The sequence below is a fragment of the Microtus ochrogaster genome, chromosome 5, assembly GCF_000317375.1.
Source record: "Microtus ochrogaster isolate Prairie Vole_2 chromosome 5, MicOch1.0, whole genome shotgun sequence".
NCBI lineage: Eukaryota > Metazoa > Chordata > Mammalia > Rodentia > Cricetidae > Microtus > Microtus ochrogaster.
In genome coordinates this window covers 35,839,175-35,860,535 of record NC_022012.1, presented here as the reverse complement: position 1 = coordinate 35,860,535, position 21,361 = coordinate 35,839,175, and the positions used below count along the sequence as shown (strand labels likewise).

Genomic DNA, 21,361 nt, shown 5'->3' with positions numbered 1-21,361 from the left:
TAATGTGTAGATGTTCCACACTTTCTTCATCCATTCTTCCATTGAAGGGCATCTAGGTTGTTTCCAGGTTCTGGCTATTACAAATAATACTGCTATGCCTCGGGTATTTTTAAAACATAGTGAGAATAAGGAAAAAGAGGTAGACTTACCTTACTCAAGATTTAGATAGACTAATCTATTATTTAAAACTTTGGGGGGGGGCGGGCAGTGCTGGGGATTAGCCCAGGACTCTCCACATATTAAACAAGTGCTCTGCCCACTCCTACTTAGTGGATTTTCATTTTCAATGTGTTACCAATATTGAAGATATTTTAAAATCACATTTGTGTGTATGTGCAGTGAGGAGGAGGGTTATGTATATGTGTAGAGGTCAGAGGCCAATTCCTAGGAGTTGATTCTGTTCTTCTACTGTGTGGGTTTTCTGGGGATTGAACATGGGTCATTAGTGTTGAAGGGAGGAGGAGAGGGCCTGCTTTTCATCCTGCCCGCCTGGCTAGCTTACACCCGAAATAACCACACAGAAACTGTATTCATTTAAATATTGCCTAGCTCATAAGTTCTAGTCTCTTTATTGACTAACTCTCAAATCTTGATTCAACTCATTTATAATAATCTGTGTATCACCATGAGGTCGTGGCTTACTGGGAAAGATTCTAACCAGCTTCAGTCTCAGGCAGGAGCTTCATGGTGTCTGCCATTCTGCCCATCTTCCCAGCATTCAGTTCTGCCTACTCCACCTATCTAAGTTCTGCCCTATCAAAAGGCCAAGGCAGCTTCTTTATTCAACACATATGAAAGCAACACATAGACAGAAGGACCTCCTATACCACATTAGGCTTGGCAGCAAGTACCTTTAACTGCAGAGCCACCTTGTCAGCCCAATATTGAGGCTTTTATAAAGCAGGTGGTTATATGGGTATGTGAGTTCATTGAATTGTCAGGATGAGAGAAAGACAAAGCAGGGTGGGCAGGCGGGGGAGGGGAGACAGCCCATTCAAGCATTAAGCCAAGGATTCATGTCTGCATCTTGGGCCCACATGTCCCACACACAGCATGGCATCAGTGGATACTTTAAATGTTTTTAGAGATATTTTTATTGTTAGTCTATTTGAAGAGATGACACAAGCAGCAAATATTCGCAGGCACAGACTCAAGCGGTGTCTGAGTACTGGCTTTAGTTTTGCTCAAGAACCCACACGGGCCAGGCTTCTCATTCCTTCTGAGTGGCATCCTTCTAGTTCCTCTGGGGTTTCATTTTTCCCAGCATCTCTAGACTGGGTTCTTTTAAAATCCAATTGCTACACAAGGTACTATAAAGGATACAGGTGAACAGCGGCTGATGGAGCTTTGTAAGAGATGCTGAGAATGAAGTACGGCTGGCAGGCATTTGGCTTCCATGTCCTTCCTAGTCTTTCCAACCTCAGACACTTCTCCGTGTTCAGCTGTTCCAGGATTCTGTGTGTGCTGTAGACAGATATGCCCATTGCTCTGCGCTCCCGTGGAAGGGTCCTGGTGCCTTCTGGGCTATCTTCTAAGTAGAAAGAGAATATTAGACCTTAAGTTACAGTTGTGTGACATTAGGTAACACTCTGAAGCACATTGACCCTCCATTAGCCTTAAGAAAGCATCATCATGAGGGTCTATACCATTCAGAGCTGCATGATGTAAAGGCAGAAACAGACTCTGAATCCAGACAGCTTGCTTCCTAGCTGTGTGTCCTTGAGTGAACGCATACTTATTCTTCAATCTCACGGGGGTTTGGAGGATTCAACAATGCCTGGTACGTAGTAAGTACATTGTGTAAACATTTGCTGAGCAGAAGCAGAACTTCTGTAATTACTCTGTGGAACATTTTGTAATCATTCCAGAACAAATGCATTATTGCTTTGGAAACAGAACGGGTCAGCCTAAAGCACAACGGGCCATTGTGAATAGTATGTATGACTGAACAAACTGGGTGGGACACTTGGGTAGAAGGCTTCAGACGTTACCAAGTTGTCACCAAGATAATGGTGCTGTGGGGATGTCAGACGATATGATATGGAATAGCCTGTCACTTACATTGATGAATGTGACCGAAGACTACTCGGAAATATGGATGTTGAAGTAGATTTTGTCTTCGCTGTGTAACCACCCACAGATAGAGAAATGCACTTGCTGGGACAGAAATGTGATGTTGCTCTGTGTCCTGAGTCTAGACTCCTAAGCTCTTGCACTTTATCTCCTCTTCTGGGGTTGGCATTTGTGTGAGAAGGAAGTTGGTCAGGCCCGCCAGGCAGTCTTCAGCATCCCTGGCTATCATGGTTGCTTTGTGTCTGCAGAAGAGAATGAGTTCATCCTTTATGCTGTGAGGAAGTCCATCTACCGTTATGACCTGGCCTCGGGAGCCACGGAGCAGCTACCTCTCTCAGGGTTGAGGGCGGCTGTGGCTTTGGACTTTGACTATGAACACAACTGCCTGTATTGGTCGGACCTCGCGCTGGACACCATCCAGGTGAGTCTGTCAGCTCTTGGTTAGGTCTTGAGACTGTGGCTTCTGACTGCCCAGTCCTGAGGGGCTTAAGTAGGTGAGCTGCAAGAGGTTTCACATAGTAACCCATTTCTGGGCTGCTATGGAAATGGTAGTTTTCTGTTGTAATTTTCTTCCTCTGCCTGGCTATGTCCCATAAGAAAGATGAAGGACGCCCCCAATCTGCATCCCCGATTGCATCCAGGTCTCAGATTTCCTGCTGGGAAGGTTCTGGGGCCAGCGATGTGTGATTGTTAGTTGCTACCTTTCTCTTTAGCGTCTTTCCCTCCAAGTCAAAGTGTAGTAACACTCCAGTTCTCCTTAGTTCACATTACTACCCTCTCCAGGTCTCCTGAACTCACAAGAACCAGGAAGCACTTGGGCATGCAGAGGAGCAAGGTAGGGAGGGGGGATGGCTTCAGCCCACATACTCAGAAGACATACAGTCGAGTAGATCAGTGTTTGCCTAGTATACACAAGGCTCCAGGTTCAATTTTCAGGACCACAAAAATAAAACAACTACACCATCACAACAACAACAACAACAACACACACACCACACACACACACACACACCCTGAAGAATATAGATATTGCCGGGCAGTGGTGGCACACATCTTTAATCCCAGCACTCGGGAGGCAGAGGCAGGTGGATCTCTGTGAGTTCAAGGCCAGCCTGGTCTACAAGAGCTAGTTCCAGGATAGGAACCAAAAGCTATGGAGAAACCCTGTCTCGAAAATCCCCCCCCCCAAAAAAAAGTATATAGATATTAAAAATCCATTGATAGATCAGACACATGGCCATATACTCAAATATAGTCATTTTAAAGATTCTTTTTTTTTAAATTTTATGTGTATGGGTGTTCTGTCTGCATGTAAGTCTGTACACCTTTACATGCCTGGTACCAGGGGAGGCCAGGAAAAGTCTCCTCTGGAACTGTGGTTACAGACTCTTGGCTAGTGGCCATGTGAGTGCTGAGAACTGAGTTTCCTTCTGCAAGAGCAGGAAGCACTTTAAATTGCTGAGCCATTTCTCCGTTCCCAAATGAACCTGGGAATGTAGCTCAATGGTAGATATCTTATCCAGCAAGCAGGCCATAGGCTCAAAAAAGGCAAAAAGAGAACTGTATCATATTGACTCATTTTCTACCTGGTTCCAAAGTCCTGGTCTAATATAAAGTAGTTTTTTTTTTTTTTTATGAGGGGTGGGGTTAGGGAAAACCACTGAGAATAATTGTCTCAACAATGATACCTGATGTCTAAGAACCTTGCAAGAGATAAAAGACTGTGAAAGGAGACAGGAGAATTAGAAAGTAGTGGCAGTCTGTTTTTCATTTGTTTTCAAAACAGCAGATTCCTATGTCTCCATAGAAAGGTCATTACTCCAAGACAGTCCATAGTTTAGTAATCTGTGTGTATAATACTAGCATTCAGTAAGAGAAACAATTAGATTCTGCCTGTCACTATGTTTAAAGCAGGGTCATAAAGATTCTCCTATCTAACCCAGCTTCTGTACCTACACATTTCCTCCTATGAAACCTCATGCCCTTGGCAAACCAGCTAGCCGAAGGCAGACTTACTCGCTGTGGGGCTGGCTGACTGGCCTGAGTCCACTGCACACTTCACAGTGTTGACTGCTGCTTTCTCTCCCCAGCGTCTCTGCTTGAATGGGAGCACTGGGCAAGAGGTGATCATCAATTCTGGCCTGGAGACTGTGGAGGCTTTGGCCTTTGAACCCCTCAGCCAATTACTGTACTGGGTGGATGCTGGCTTTAAAAAGATCGAGGTATGAGTATTCCTGTGTTCTTCACTAAGCAAACGGGGAGCAGCTGGGCTTTGAGCCAGATTTGACACTAAAACAGAAAGCAGTGTGTCATGTAACCCTGGAAATTTCCCAGGATTTCCAGGGCCTCAGCTTGCTGAACCTCTGAAGAGAGGAGAGGGGGGTCATCTCAGAGGAACCCAAGTGAGGATGCCAAGTTCAAGGTGCCATTTAAGATTCAGAAGAGTTTGTATTTTAGCTATCAGGAGGATCATAGAGTAACAATAATGATGACAATTTCATAGTGTTGTAATCATCATAACAATAACAGTCCATTACTACCTAACACAGCAATGACTTTGTCTATCTATTACTTAGCTGCCCAGAAACCTGTTCCACCTCGTAGAGCCACAGTTACACGAGGGTGATGAAGGGCGTGTAAACTGCCCAGAGTATTGTGTTGAAGAGTCATCTGTGCCCTGTCTGGCAGGAATCCTGGCCCAGCAGCTCTTTGTTTTGATGCAGTATGGAATTGTGACATGCAGGTTAATTGGAAAAAAAAAAAAAACAAAGTAGAGAGACGCAGAGAGATAAGTGACATTGTGAAAAGGAGACACAGACTTGAGAGACACCCTGGATTCATGCATCATCCTGCCAGCTATGGGACATGCAGCAAGGGACTTCCTAAAACTTATTTTTCTTAATGTTGAGAGCAAGATTCTTTTACTTAGCTGCTGAATGAGTGCTCCTTGGTGATGTGCCAGGCCTGCTCATAAGTTTGGTGATGCAGTGAGCAAGGTGTAGGGAAGGGCACACACATTCTCTCTCTGATTGAATTTAAGTTTAATGGCACTGGTATGATGGTGTATACCTGTAATTCCAGCAGTTGGCTGAGGTAGGAGGATCAAGATTTTGATCCAGCCTGGGCTACATAGCAAGTTAAATGTCCAGCCTGTGATACACAGAGATCTTGTCTTAAAACAAATGGAAACCACTGGCAACTACACAAACTAGCTCAGTGGAAGAAGCAAAGTGACAAGGAGATAAAGGAGCCTGCCCTGAGGAAGATGGCTTCTGCTCAGAGCATGAAGCGAGGCATGGGATTATGTGACTGGGGAGCGGATGGTGTAGAGAGAGGTGAAGTGAATGGGGAAGCTTCCACCCTCTGAGCTGACCTGATGCTGAAGGGGAGTCTCCTCCGGACACTGGCAGAAGAATTACTATAGGGTACAGCCTATAGTAATGCCTATAGGGTACAGCCAGCACTCCAAATCTGTAGTTTCCTATCCATGAATTGAAAATTTTGTCACCCATTCCTGAACAACTCAACAACACCCATTTACTTAGTGCCAACACTATTGTAGGAATTGTAGGTGGTCTAGGGGTAGTTTCAAGTCTGCGGGAAGATGTGTGTGGGTTGTGTGCAGGCATGGAAGAATGATATGTACATGGCTTCGTGAACCTGAAGGGACCACATCATTTCCCTTTGTGCAAGTTATCATACCCTGGCTTGGGGTCAGGAGACACACATTTCTAGCTTCTTCTCCTTAAGCCCATGGGAAAATTTTCTCAGCCAGGGAGATGATCTGTGCCCTCTGACTGGGAGTCAAGGCAGGCTTCCCAGTGGTTCTAGAATAGTACTCAGGCACAGAGGGAGTGTGGAGGGTGTGCCTGTAGGCAGGGCACAGAGGAGATTTGTAGGGTGTGCCTGTAAGTCAGGGCACAGAGGAGTTATTTAGGGTGTGCCTGTAGGTGGGGCACAAAGGGATATGCAGGGTGTGCCTGTAGGCAGGGCACAGAGGGGTATGCAGGGTGTGCCTGTAGGCAGGGCACAGAGGGGTATGCAGGGTGTGCCTGTAGGCAGGGCAGAGGGGGTGGGCAGGGTATATCTGTAGGCAGGGTACAAAAGGAGTGTGTAGTGTGTGCCCATAGGCAGGGCACAGAGGGGGTGTGCACGGTGTGCCCATAGGCAGGGCACAGTGGGGTGTAAATGGTGTGCCTATATGCAGGGTACAAAGGTATGTGCAGGGTGTATCTGTAGGCAGGGTACAAAAGGGGTGTACATGGTGTTCCATATGGGCAGGGCACAGAGTGGGTATACATGGTGTGCCCATAGGCAGGGCACAGAGGGGGTGTGCAGGGTGTGACTACAGGCAGAGCCCAGTGGAGGTCTTTCTCAAGGTGGGCTTTGCGAGGGGCTCAGATCCCTCTCCATCTCCCCCCAACCCCACCTTTGTTTCGTCAGGTAGCTAATCCAGATGGCGACTTCCGACTGACGATCATCAATTCTTCTGTGCTTGATCGGCCCAGGGCTCTAGTCCTTGTACCCCAAGAGGGGTAAGTTTGTCCCTCCATGGGAAGTTGGCGTTGTGCTCACTGCTGCAACAGATGCTCATGAGAGTGTAAACGTGTGGCAGGGTTTCTGCCTCTCATGATCATGGTGGTGGTAACCGGTTGACGGAGGCCTTTGAAGCCATAGCTTGGTAGTTGTGGTCTGGGAACTCCATGTACATTTGATCAGCAAGCATCCTGTTCTCCTAAGGTCTCTGGATGTCTCGCATCTGTGTGGCAAGGTAACATTGAAGAGAGTCTTTGTAAACCAGGCAGGCCACTGATACATTGCAAGGGTTTTTTTTTTTTTAATTTTGAGTTTCATGCATCTCACAAACCTTTAATTCAATCAGTCTTTCTCACACACCCAACTCCCGGAATGTGCGTGTTTTCTTATTTAAAATTAATATGTGCTTGGGGTATGCATGACTGCCTTTTATTATCTCTGCAGTCATAGGAAACAGAGCTAAGAAGGAGATGCTGGGTTAGCTTTCTTCTCCCGGTGTACTTACGATGGAGAATTTGCACTATTTTTAAAAGAAAAGTCTAAAAGAAATCAATGGGGTTGGATAAAGATATTAAGAGAGAGCAGAAGATCTTCAGAGGAAACTTGTGTTTGTTCCGCTCCTGTTCTTCACCCTTCATCCTCCTACATCCCAGGGAAGTAATCACATCACTGTTACATAATAGTCACCATTAGTCATACATAATAGCCACTGCTAATTTTTTGGTTGTGTTTTTCAGAGTAGTTTTTGCTGGTGTTCAGTCACAATCTTTGAATATAGCTAGCGCCCCTTAGTGACACACATGACACATCACATCAGATAGAATCAGGTGTTTGGGATTTGCTGCCTGCTGAAGGACATGTGGACTGAATGACTACAGTTTATCAGAACACGGGTAGTATTCTAGCTTACTTTCTGTTGCTGGGGTTAAAAACATGGATCAAAACTAACTTGGTGGGAGGAAGAGTTTATTTTATTTATAGGAAGCCGAAGCAGGAACTGAAACAGAGACCACACTTTCCGGTTTGCCCTCCGTGGCTTTCTCTGTCTGCTGTCTTACATAACCTAGGACCACCTGCGTATGGCTGGCACTGCCCACAGTGGTCTGGATTAATCATCAATCAAGATAATCCCCACAGACACGCCCCCAGGCCAGTCTGATGGAGGCAGTTCCTTGATCAAGGTTGCTTCTTCTGAGATGATTCTAGTTTGTGTTGTCAACAAAAACTAAATAGCACATACAAATGTATAGGCTTCAAAGTACTTTGTATACAGCATTTGGGGGGGGGCATTTCAATAGGTATAGTCTGTTGTATAATATTATATAACACTTCCTCTACCAATTAGCATTTAGACTAATATACATATATGTACATTTCTTTGAATAGTGTTGAGAAAATGTAATTATAGGTGGACTCTAGTAGGTGAATTTTTCAGTCAAGTTTAACATTTTAAATTTCTGAATGAATCTCAAATATTGTAATGACACATAGTAGTTATACTGATTGTTCTGAGGTTGGTTGTTCTAATGATTATTCCACTACCTCTCGGAAATAGAATCGAGGCTCTCCTGCCTCCTTCTGATGAAACTGTGTGATCCCTCTTTTAACCAGGGTGATGTTCTGGACTGATTGGGGAGACCTGAAGCCTGGAATTTACCGGAGCAACATGGACGGCTCTGCTGCCTATCGTCTCGTGTCAGAGGATGTGAAGTGGCCCAACGGCATCGCTGTGGACAGCCAGTGGATCTACTGGACAGATGCATATCTGGACTGCATTGAGCGCATCACTTTCGGTGGCCAGCAGCGTTCGGTCATCCTGGACAATCTCCCACACCCTTATGCCATTGCTGTCTTCAAGGTGAATCCTTCTTCTGCCTTGTGCCCACGTGCCATCTGCCAGAGCAGGGGAAGAAGGTGGTAAGGTGCAGGTGTGGGGCCTGTTGGGCCTTGGCAAAGACTTTGTCCAATGTCTTAGAAACTGACTCCTTCCAAATTTGTACTTACTTTCCTCCGGCCTTCATGGACGAGTGCTAGGCTTCTGCCATTGCTCACATTTCAACAGGCTGAAAGCTGGGGTTCCAAGATTGAGGCACTTCACTGGCATCTGACTAAACGCACACTAGATAGTCTCTTCTCGGCCATTTTTCTCCCGGTGGGTAGTTGGTGAGGTTTCAGTAAAGGCACTGGCTATTGGACTTAAGTGAAAGTTTGGCCAGGCCTGTTATTCAGTAGTTATCTGTTGTGCCCGCATAGTGCTGGCATGGAGTGACCCTTGTCCTCGTGAAGTGTCCTGAAAGAAGGGCCACTGAATGAGACTAACAGGCAAAGGTTTTCTCTTTAGAACGAAATCTACTGGGATGACTGGTCACAGCTGAGCATCTTCAGAGCTTCCAAACACAGTGGAGCCCGGATGGAGATTCTAGCAAACCAGCTCACAGGCCTGATGGACATGAAGATTTTCTACAAAGGAAAGAATGCTGGTGAGACAGCCCCCTCGTCTGTGTCCCCAGACTTGGTCTCCAGAAAGGGGCTGCACGGGGGCCATCTCGGCTCCGTGCAGATCTGGCAGTTTGCCTCTCTGTTGTCACGGTGACATGCACATTATTTCATTTCTTCCTAATGACATCTTAATTTCTTTCCTAATGATACACAAACAGCTGGAAGACAGCATGTTCTGCCTGCCTGGGGTGCTGGGCCTTGCTGGGTGATTACACCCTTTTCCTGCCCTTGGTTCTTCGTGGATGGGTGGTATGAGCTTCTGGTGGTCCCTGTGAGAGGCCCAGCATGTGCTTAATCCCTGTTTGGCACATTCACAAGGAGGGGTGCATGCTGGGCGCTCAGATGCTTGACTGCCCATTGAGCATACCTACTCCTGTGGCCACGCTTTGTGTACCTGTGCTGTTTTCATTCACAATCCCACCTTGTACGTCTAAACCGCAGGGAATGATGTCCGACCTTCTCTTCTTAATGCTTCACCAGTGCATAGCGATTAGTAGGTGCTCACTTCTTATCTGTTGAAAGAAGGGATGGCCAGAGAGGGGAAGAGCTTCCGTTTTCTTGTTACTTATTTTTATTTAGATGCAAATCCCCACATGGCAGCTCAGGCTAGCCTGAAACTCACTGTGGGACTCAGGCTAGCCATCCCCCTGCCTCAGCCTCCCACGTGCTGGAATTACATTCTTTCTGTTTTCTTTTTGAGACAGAGTTACGTTGCCTAGGTTTTCCTGGAACTCTCAATCCTCCTGCCTCAGATCATTGAGCTCTGGGTTTACAGGTGTGCACCACACACTCCTGGCTGTGCTTCTTTTTGTAGTACTGTTGGCTCAGGGTTCTAGAACCTCCCATCATGGTTTGCCCTGCTGCTCCTACAGGCCATGGTTGGGATTGTGGTAGCTTTCTTTCTTCCTTGAATGCCTGCTTGCTTATCTTGAAGGAGACTCCTGACTCTCCAGGAGAAAGTTGAGGCTTTGCCAGGAAAAATATTCCCTTTAAGCAAGCCTTCCTTATCTCCACAGGATTAAGTAGCTTCCTGGGTCTGCTGGCTTGCCTCTGTTGACATACTACTGGGTTCCCTATCTTGAACTATATGGTTGATAGATACTCTTTTGTGCTTACTGGCTCACCACATGAAGAGAAAATTGACAGGGAAAATAATACAGTTATAGATAACCACTGTTATCCCTTGGGAACTAAAAAAGATTGCATGAGAAAGCTCTCCAAATATAAATCAATACTGTTTGTGTGGCTTCACAACGTGTGTGTGTGTGGGGGGTGGTGGTGGTGGTATCATGATCCACAATTTGTAGAACCAAGAAAGAAATCATAGATATTAATTAGTCTTTCCAAAGGTTCTCACCAGTGTTAGTGGCTGCCACTAAATGGAGAAGGAACTTTTTCTTTCCTTTCTTTTCTTTTTTTTTAGAGGAGGCACCTATTTTTATGGTTTTGTGTAGTTTTAGATTTTTGGTTTTTTTGAACAGGATTATGCCACTCCAGCTAACCTTGAGGGACACCCAATCTACGAAGTCACATGAGATGATGGGGCCCTGCTTATCACCTCAGTAACATTCTCTCTAGGCCTGTGATGGACACCACCCCGTCTGTTCCACTTTGCAAGCCACAGGCTGTTCTCGAAGAAGCCACCTAGTCCAACATAAATCTGTTTTTATTAATGTTCCCAGCCTGCTGGGTGTGTGCCCAGCAGTTTCTATAGACTGTTCCAATGGATCTGATTGTCTCGGGCTCTCCACATCCCGTCTTGTCTGCTTCTTAGTCCAGCAACCCAAGCACAGCTGAGAGGCAGTCACACCCAGCCTACACACAGCTGGGGAGCAGTCAGTCTGAACCCCTGTAGTCTGTCTTCTGGACAGGGTCCCAGCTGAGAGACAGTCACACCCAGCCTACACACAGCTGGAGAGCAGTCGGAGTCCAAACCCCTGTAGTCTGTGTGCTGGACAGGGTCTCAGCATAGTCATCATTTCCTTTTCATGTCCTAAAGAGTGACTGTCACTTAAACTAGCTGGAGAAGAATAATTCAGGGGTTGGGGGTTTGTGTCTAGACCTGAGGAAGGTGTGGTTTGAGAGAGAGAGGTGCTGGTGGGAATGACACAGACAGACATACAAGATCAGGGGTGACTGTCACTTTGGCCTGGTTGCGCTTAATGTGTCTCTTTGCTCCCCATTTGGGGTTTTCTTGTATCCTTCCTTTATATGGAGCAGGAATTTTCCAGCAAGCGCCCAGCCTCGCAGATAATTTGAGTTAATGCTTCAGTGATGACTCTGACTACCGGTGCCGTGCAGGCCCCTTGGCCCTAATCTTGTTCACTTTAACCTCCCTCCTTCGGTAGCTCCCTGAGAGGCTATCCCAGTGCAGGATGCAGTGCCGGCCATCCACCTTCAATATTTTTGTTATTCTTTCCTAATATGTGTAGGGTTTTCTATTTGCCAAGTGTAAGATAATGGTAGGTGCATTTTTAGGGGACAGCTCTGTCCCTCACACCGTACTAAGGTGCTTCATGGTCTGAGTGATTGTCATTGACCGTTCCCAGATCCACATGTCTTCGCATACTCCCATTGTCTTTGCAGCCTGTGTGAAAGCTGGGTTCCGTAACCTGCCTGGTGAGAACTCAAGCCAAGTCTGAAATGTCAACGTCCGCGAAGCCATCAAGCTTCGCGCCCTCTGCCAGTGGTTGCTGGGGTGGCAGAGCCTTGGGAATGTGACTTTTTGTTTAGAAATCTGCAGTTTGGTGGCTGCCGACCTGCAATCAAAGTTGGGTTTGCGTGGGTTTGAGATACTTGGTGGCTAGAGTTTCTGGTTTTGCTATCTGGCTGATTTTTAGGGAGAGCTACTACTGCTGGTTCTGCAGAAAGTTTCTCTTTCGTCCGTTAAAGGGGTCATTTTGCAAGATTATGGGCCTCTTCGGTTGATGCTGCCATGAGATGTCTTTATTTCAGAGTTCTTTCAATTTTTCTCGAGAGCCTACTGTAAACACAGCTTCCAAGCATCTGCAGTCGGAGTGGGTATCTGTTTCTTGAGGCGACATGAATTTGGTAATTCCCAAATATTTAGATACTTAAGTGAGATGCTGTCAGTTTTTGGCTCTTACATTGATTCTAGAGGAATTTTCCAAAGAGAGAATCTGAAAATGTCCTGAGTATGCCTCGTGAAGACATAGCGGGCTAGGTCCGCTAAGGGGCATTTGTCTCTTCTTTCCCTGGCCTGATGGCCATCGTACTGCACATTGTGGTATTCTGTGTGGCAGGTCTGTGATGGGTTCTCCCTCCGTCTCCGTTTGGGCTCTCTCATGAAGCACTCCCGTCTTCTGTTCTGTAGCTTGGTGCCAGCTGGGATGCTCTGCCCTGCCCAATTCCTGTCCTCAGACCTGGCGGCTTGCTTGGTCTAGCCCTGTATGACCTCTCATATTGCAGTGCCGTCCGTCTTTGCCTGGATCAGTATATTTTTGTTGTTGTTGTTGTTTGATTTTTCGAGACAGGGTTTCTCCATAGCTTTGGAGCCTGTCCTGGAGCTAGTTCTTGTAGACCAGGCTGGTCTCGAACTCACAGAACTCTACCTGCCTCTGCCTCCCGAGTACTGGGATTAAAGGTGTGTGCCACCACCGCCCAGCCGTGGATCAGCATCTTTAAGTAAGACCCACACTTTGGCTTCTTTGGCGTGGACAGTTATTCATTCTGCATGTGAACATGCCCGTTATGTCATTTTATGGGCTCAGTTCATGTGCAGATGTCATCCTATAACTGAGCATGTTTAAGGGGCTTATTCTGTCAGCCCGCCTTTGCTTGGGACATAAACAACCCATCTCGTCATACCTGCTTTGAGTTGTTTGTCATTAGGAGTGGCCCTGTGTCAACTCCTATAGTGAGGGCTGTGGTATTTGACGCCAAGGAATCCTAGATTCCCACAGATGTCAGAGAAAGGCGGTGTCTCGGGATTCTGATCTGGTCATCTGGCAGGTCTCCTCTGGTAATGAGGCTGTTATGGTGGACTGAGTCATTTGCTGGAGTCTTTGATTGTTATATCATGTGAATGAAACATTATTCTCTCTATGTGCACTCTCAAGTGTGTACACATATATACTTATATATGTGTGTGTGTGTGTTTGTATGTATAGTGCCTCATACTCTCTTTTTCTTAGCATCAAGATGACATCGTTGTTAAATCACCCTCCATTTTATTTGTGATACCACTTAAAGTTGTTGAGTTGCCAACACCCTCAAGGCCCTTGCCAATACTAATGATCATCTATAGTGGCGGTTACTGCTAATTGTCAGCCTGATAGAAGCTAGAATCACAGTGGAGATGGGCCTCTCAGAGTATCTGTTGGGAATTATCTCCAGCACATTGGTCGAGATGGGAAACTCTGCACACTGTGGGTTTCACCATACCCTGGCTGGGATCCTGGCAGTATAGATAAACAAAGGGAGGGGAACATCAACATTGCACCATAGTCTCTGCTTTTTGGCCTTGAGCGCAAAGGGTTCAGCTCCCCGCAGCTCTCCCTTCCCTGATTTTTCTTCTATGATAGACTGTACCCTGTGACTGTAAGCCAGAGCAAACCCTGTCTCCTTTAAGTTGCTTTTTTATCAGTAACAGGAAAAGAAACTAAAATATCTATGAAATTTGTTTCCCAGCAGAGACCCAACTTAGCTTATGTCTTGGGTGCATGGAAAGAGATCATATGGATTTCTGGGAGGTGTGTGAGGAGTTATATCCATGAAATGAAATGATTCAACCAAACCAGAAGTTTGAGTTTTATAAAAGGTTTCAATGTTTATTTTCCCCAGTTTCATGATTAAAAGCTACAGGCAAAAGAAAAGAGTGCAAGGATTTTAAGATTTCTGCGCCTTTACCTCTCCATAGCTGTGTCCTGCTAGTTGTTACAAAGTAGGTGTGGTATCCTCCACTTCTACTGGAAAAGTGGAGGGCATTAAAGCAAGTTGGCCGTGTCTGTCTATCTGTGAGACCCCAAGAGTGCTGTGGAGTGTTTTGGACATGTTCTCCAGCATGCTTTTTACCAAGCCGACCCAAGGAAAAGATCAGTATAGTGGTTAGATCAGTACTGGGCTTGGCCCTTCTGTAGATTTAATGCATAATAGTGGCTAATCCATTTTATGTGTGGTTCCTCATTCAGCCAGTTAGCTGTGCTGTGGCACAAAGGACTTGAGAAGGGGAGACCATTACCTAGGTAGATATTTCGATGAAGGGCATTTGCACAAACCCATTCAAGCTGGAACAGGTTAAAAATGTTATTGAAAGACAAAGGAGGCAGTAAGGACCCAAAGATGGGAGATCTGCCCAAACCTTCAGGCGACTGCAGTTGGGCATGAAAGTCACCTTTCCTTTTGCTGGGACGTGAAAAGGACATAGAAGAGTCTCCATGTCTCCTTCAATATCCTGACTCTGTAGACTGGACTTGTAGATCGGTCACAGCTACAGTTTACATACTGGTTAGGCTTCTGGGACCACTTTAGGTCCCAATCTGTAACCCTTCTCCTCATGCCAACTTCCTTGTTGATGTCTAAGCCTTCAGTAACTCAGCTCCATCCACCAGGAGGAACATCTGCTTCCCTTGAGCCCCAGCCATCTATTAAACTTTGAATATGTGTGAGTGTTTACCTGCAGGTAAGTGTGTGACCACACATGAGCCTGGCACCCACAGAGGTCAGAAGGAGGCATCAGTACCGTAGAACTGGAGTCACAGATGGTTGTGAATCATCTGTGAACCATCTGTGAAACACGTGGGTGCTAGGAATGATACCCAGGTCTTCTAACGGAGCAACAAGTGCTTTTAGAGCCATCTTTTTCAGTTCCATGGGTCCAAGCACTTGTGGGAACAAGTCACTGAGAAGCCCTTACTGTGAGGAGTAGCTTCCTTTCTAGGGCTCTGAACAGAGGTTTATCCAGAGACTTCCTAGGCTCCCCACTGCCGCATCCTGTAAGACGACCTTCAGTGGCTCATGTTCTTTGGCTCCCCCACATGTGTTTTAACCCAACTCGTGTTTTTGTGTTTTCTCTCCAGGAAGCAATGCCTGTGTCCCTCAGCCCTGCAGCCTGCTGTGTCTCCCTAAGGCCAACAACAGCAGAAGCTGCAGGTGTCCAGAAGGTGTGACCAGCAGTGTCCTCCCCTCTGGGGACCTGATTTGTGACTGCCCTCAGGGCTACCAGAAGAACAACAACACATGTGTCAAAGAAGGTGTGGCCCCATTCCTTCCCACCCTTCTCCCACTTCCCTCCTGATCTCAGTGTTTCCTAGCTTTTGGTTATTAGAAAATGTCCCACCTAGTAGAAATGATACCCGTTGGGTACTAGTGAGAGGTTCTGGTTTGGGCTCTAAGGTCTCTGACTCTTCAGTCCCATTCACAAGAATCCTAGGTTTATTTATATAAAGGGTATAGCTGTGCCCCTTGGTTTAATGACAAATGACACAAGCTTTCTTCAGGCCCAACTTCCTTTTGTTTCGTTCATTCCTCTCCTCACCCACCCCTCTCACACAGGTTCTCCAACATGTGCCTTGAGAACCCTGAAGCAGCTTGCCTTCCAAACACAACTGGCTAAACTCTGTCAGAGCAGACCACTCTGTCTGCCGTGGCAGAGCTGGGAATCGCTCAGACTTTCAGATCAGTGTTGGCCGGGCTCTAAAAGTCTCGACTTTCAAACTGCGAGCGATTAAATGACAGGAGAAATCTTGTCTTTAGCCAGTTTGAGTTTGAATACATGGTTTTAAAATCTTTTCCTATGAGAATCTGACACCCCCTTCCCACGCCTGTCTTGTTGCTTGTTGCCAGCGCCTCGGTCCCTAAACTCATATTCTTATCGGGGAGAGCCCAGGCAAGGTGGTCTTGGCGCGAAGTACTTGAATTGATGGCTGGATTCCTGTGTTTCCTTATTCTTCGGGTCCTATTTGCTCTGTAATTCTAGCCACACTTCTCTGAGCCAGGGCAGGCCAGTATACAATGGGAGCCTTATCATCCTGCTTCCTTAGAAAATACAAGTGGAGAGGAGATGACTCTCCTCCTTCCTCAGAAGCAGGAGGCTTCCTTTCATGTTCTGAATGGCATCTTAAAGCTATCTGGAAAGAAAGTCAACAGTGAATTATAAGAAGAAGGTGAAAGGGTTTCTCCAGTCACCACTGGAATGCTTTTGATTGTCCACACAGGCCAGCGGTGTCCTTGGCCCGGTGCTCAACTATGCTTTTGTGTCCTATAGAAGTCCTTGCTTTGAAGAAGCCATGGGGGGGGGGGGAAGGAAAAGAAAGAAAGAACAGAATGTCGTATTATTGAAATCTTAATAATCTGCTCAGTTATTAAATTAATGCATGTGTAGTTATATAACTACACAGAATCATTCTTTTCTAACCCAGGATCTATGACTTCTGTGGATACTAAATTCCATGGATTCTCAAGTCCTTTTATATATAAAATAGCGTAGTATTTGCTTGTAACCTGTGTCCAATTTGGTGTATACCTGTAGCTACCTCTATGTTGTTAGGAAGACCTGCTGCAGTGTACATCCTATGCAGATAGGTGTTGAACTGGGAATGATACCACGGAGGTGAAAGTTTGTCATGTTCAATACAGATGCAGTTTCCCCCCAATACTTCTGGTGCTCTATTAGCTGAGTCTTGAATATGGAAACTGTGGGTACAGAGAGCCATCTAGGTGTATATTACATCTGTGGATGCACCGCCTGGGTATGTCTGATACTCTGTAGACACAGCCACTTGAAGGCTCGTTTGTGTAATTTATATTTTATTTTGCTGATGGCAAGATCTGTTCCCCAGTAGACCCATCTGGTGTCAGCGTTATCCTTTTCTTCATAGTAATCACCTCTAAATACTTGCAGTCTGCCTCATCTTCAGTTTTAATTTAAAGAAAAAGAAAGAGACTCTGGGGGTGGGGGTGGGGTGGGGGTATTTCCTGCCTCCTATGCATGTGCACTCTCTTGGCCTCCCTTCCCACTCCGTCCCATCTGTAGTGGGGTGGTGTAGGGGGAAGGGAAATGGAAACTGAAAAGGAAAGTGTTGTGGCCCGGTGCTGAGAATAATGCCGGTTTCAACCCCACCCCGCCCCACTTGTTTAGAGAACACCTGTCTTCGCAACCAGTATCGCTGCAGCAACGGCAACTGTATCAACAGCATTTGGTGGTGTGATTTCGACAATGACTGCGGAGATATGAGTGACGAGAGAAATTGTCGTGAGTCTCCAGGCGCGGGAGAATTTCCAGGATATTAAACACGAACCCTTGCTCAGGAGGCTGACTGGTCCTTCTGGGTTGTTGCCTGGGGTTTAGGATACTGCCTGGCCACTTTTGTTGTGGTGTTTCTCTAAATGGATGGGATTTAGGCAGCAGAAAAAAAAACAGCTGTAAATATCTGTTAGATGTATTATTTTATATTATATATGTAAATTTAAGTCACAGACTATTTACATGTAAGTCTTCAAGGCTGAAACTGAGCTGACTTGCAGTGTGGGTCATGATCTTGGTGTGTGCACTGTCACACAGCTGGTAACTCTGGAGTGGATGACAGGTGAATTATTTGATTTGTAAATTTAATACTCGGACATATCAAAGCCAGGTAACAGGTCCTCTTATGCTGTTTCAGCTAGCTAATGCAGGCTGCGTGCCAGGCTGAAGGGAGATGGTTATAACTAATTTTACTGCCAGTGGGCCCAGAATGTGGGGAAATGTTGGAAGGTATATCACGTAAAAGTGACCTTTGTTTTGCCTGACTTCTATGGTCCAGCTCCATTTCATAGGGCCTAGAGGCAGACGTTTGCTTGACTTTAGCTCTCCTTTCCTGGCTTAAGTTTTAATGGCTTTGTTGTCTCTTTATAAAAACATACACTCACAGATATTTATTCAACAGCCCTGTCTCAGGCTCTTTTGCTGGGCTGGATGTAGGTAGGAAATTTTGTGTCCTGAGAAGTTACTGGAGGGTACAGTAGAGTGGCTGCTGTAGCTAGAAGTGTCTGTCCTGCTTGGTCCTGCAGCTGTTCAGTCCCAAAGAAACATACACAGGTTTATGTAATTATAAACTGTTTGGCCTATTAGCTCAGGCTTACTATGAACTAGCTCATCCGACTTAAATTAATCCATAATTCTTGTCTATGTTTAGCCACGTGGCTTGGTACCTTTTCTCAGTAATTCTCATCTTTCTCTGCCTTTCCTCTTCCCCCTCACCCCACCTATACTTCCTGCCTGGCTACCGGCCAATCAGCATCTTTGCCATGTACAAGAGCATTATCCCACAGCAGTGTGCTGTGATGGACAGGACTGAACCATCTAGGAAAGGCACCCATATCAACTCCATTCAGCATGAATGAGGGTTCTGAGGAGCATGGGGAACACTGAGCAAAGGTGGAGGGAGGAAAGTGATGGGCATGGGAGCCACATGCTCCCCAGTTTCATGGATGATAGGGGAGGTAGCATGCAGGACATAACTGTGATCAATAGTTTTCTGGGTGTTCTTGGAGTGGCAAATGGGAGCCACCCATGTGATGTGATAAGAAGTTTCCTCTTGGAAGGATAAATAGGGGTGGGATGAACTGGATGAGAGAGAAACTGTAATGACACCCAGTCAGGTCTGTCTTTCAAATCCGTTACCCCTGGCTACCCAGAGGCTCTCTCTCCATGAGAACTGTAAGAACAGGTTAATGGGGGAAGCCTGTAGGCCCTGGCATTCTGTGGAGCACATGCTGGGGCCCCATGTGCCTTCACATAGACAGTAGGCATAGCGGAAGTAAAGAGATGCAGGCTAGTTGTCCAAATGTGGGGGACATGAGGCAGCAGGCCATCCCTGTGCCCCAGGTTCAGAGTCTCCTAATAGCTCCATGGGGGGACAGGGGCTTCTGTGTTTGCACAGGGGACTGCGAGCCTCAGCACTGTCCTGCCACAGACCTAGCCCCGTGACAGCTTTCTCCACAGTTTGAACCTGTGAAGTGGGTAAAATATGTCTGCCCTCCTCCTGATTTGGTGTGACTGTCAGCAGAGGTTGACAGTCGCCCCCCCCCCCATCTTGTCCCTACACAAGCTTTCTGCTCTCCTCTCTCTCCCATGTGTGAACCCACTTGGCTTAGGTCCCCACATGTCACATGTGATGGGATGAGGTGATAAGGAGTGTAAAACCTCTCTCCTGGGAATCAGACGGAGGGGCTGGATCTGTCCCTCACAGCCTCTCCTTAGTGAGGAGTGACATGCCTCTCCAGATGGCGAGCCAAGCCCTGTCCGCAGGCCAGGTTGCAGAACAAGGCAGGGTGCTGTGGCATGGGGTGAACTACAGAGACACCCTGTCAGCTGCCGGAGAAAATACGAGGGGGGTTGCAGGCGACTTGGGAGGGATATTGTCAGTCATTTTCCTCCCCGTTAAACAGACTCCTCCAGCTGGGTGGATGTCAGACACTCAGGTTTTGACGTGAATCCCCTACAGTCTTGTCATTTCCTATTCATCCCCTGCCTCCTACCATGAGCTCAATTACAGGGAAGAAATGGAACCTCAAATAAGAGCTGCTGGGACGTCTAACAGCAATGCCGCTGTTTGAAGTTTCATTTTACCACGCGCCTCCACCCTCTGCTGCAGGATTCTGTCCTGCTCTTTGTGGCAGCTCCTCAGCAGCTCGCCAGGAGAGCAGCTCCCCAGGAGAGCAGCTCCCCTTCCCTGCATGTCTCCCTAGGGCTTTCCTCTGGGCCTCAGGGTTTCCGGATCAGCTAGGACATTTCTGCTTAGGAAAGGGAGTTAATTGTTTCCCTACCCACCCCTATGGCAAGAGGCATGTTGGGGGGAAAAAGAGACACCTATCAGAAATCCATTGTCTCTAAAGTCTGCTTGATAGGGTATGGCTGGAACCCTGTCTCCACAGTACTACCGCCAGGTACCAGTGCTTGGTGCAGTTTATCTGACCTTCACTTTGCTACAGAAAACAGGGCAGCTTAGGGAGGTTAGAATTGCCTGGGGAAGAATTAGAGCTAGGATTCGAACCCCAGCCATCACTGCATGCAAACATACTTGTTTCTACTGCAGGAGTCCAGCTACGCATTCCTTCACCTGTACGATGTGCCAGCTCCTGGCACAGGGCTGAACTTCCCTTGTGGTAGTTCTGTAGACAACATGGTTTATGCCACTAATCGGGCAGAGTGCTTCACAATCTGGGAGGATTTTAGGGGCCACGCCAGCCCCTCCCTCCTCTCCCACCCAGCCAGCAGTGTCTACGTTCTAGGCCCTGTCTCCCCGCATGCCTTTACCTAACTTGCTCTGTGAATTTCAGGTTCCCTCCTATTTGTTTCTGTCATAAGGCCTGGGTTTAGTTCTTGTTATTAACTGAAGCCCGCCTCCCTCTAGTTTAACTGCTCTGCTGCTGGGAGGTTTGTAGACAAACTGGATGAACTGATATAATGTATCCTCTTTCCCTTTGTAGCAACCACGGTCTGTGATGCAGACACTCAGTTCCGGTGCCAGGAGTCTGGGACCTGTATTCCGCTCTCTTATAAGTGCGACCTTGAAGATGACTGTGGGGACAACAGTGATGAGAGCCACTGTGGTAAGGGCATGTTCTGGGGGGGGGGGCATGCTGCTCCCAGGGCTGTGTGAGTGGGCGGGGCGGGTTGGAGTAGAGCATTTCCAATGGACGATTGGGATTTAGCATCTTCCAGCTGCATGCCCATTTCTGCCCTCCTGGCAGGGGCCTGTCACTTTTCCTCTGCCCAGCTTTTGTTGTGCCCCTTCACTTTCTCTCATGGGCATTCAGTTACTCTGGCAACGTTTATCTCTGGCTAGATAGGATGTTGGGTTCCTGGTTAGGAGATGGCATCTAGACTCACCCTCCATCACTTCTTGATTAGCCTTTGTTTTCCAATCTGAAAAATGGGTCCTGCTTTCTCTTTTGGGCAAGGTATAGTGAGAGGTGAAAGCAAGGATGAATTTTTTCTGAGTGAATTCAAGAGTGTTTTGTATTTTTCATTTTATTGTTATTGTGTGTGTTTATGATGTCTATGTGAGTGTGTGTGCCATGGTTTGTATGGGTGGGGAGGGGCCATGTATGTGTGTATATGGAGGGGGAACAGCTGCACAGAGTACAGTTGGGTCTCACCACCACCTCTATGTTGGATGTTGGTCGTGGGGTCTAACTCAGCCTTGCATTGTAAGCACTTTCCCCCACTGAGTCTTCTTTCTGCCCCCCCAAGACTCACTGGGTCCTTAATATAAACTATAAGAGACACCCCCCCCCCCAACCACACACC

At 46.8% G+C, this 21,361-nt stretch overlaps 1 protein-coding gene across 2 annotated transcripts in view; it reads left to right on the top strand.

The window, feature by feature from the left end:
- Sorl1 (sortilin related receptor 1) overlaps positions 1-21,361 on the top strand; it is a 162,692-nt gene that overhangs the window by 88,604 nt on the left and 52,727 nt on the right. For both annotated transcript variants that reach the window (XM_026779339.1, XM_005347141.3), the window contains exons 17-24: positions 2,322-2,494; positions 4,164-4,295; positions 6,517-6,608; positions 8,221-8,467; positions 8,951-9,089; positions 15,147-15,320; positions 17,207-17,320; positions 20,539-20,661. In XM_026779339.1, coding sequence (XP_026635140.1) covers positions 2,322-2,494; positions 4,164-4,295; positions 6,517-6,608; positions 8,221-8,467; positions 8,951-9,089; positions 15,147-15,320; positions 17,207-17,320; positions 20,539-20,661 — 1,194 coding nt within the window. The remainder of the gene's footprint in view (positions 1-2,321; positions 2,495-4,163; positions 4,296-6,516; positions 6,609-8,220; positions 8,468-8,950; positions 9,090-15,146; positions 15,321-17,206; positions 17,321-20,538; positions 20,662-21,361) is intronic.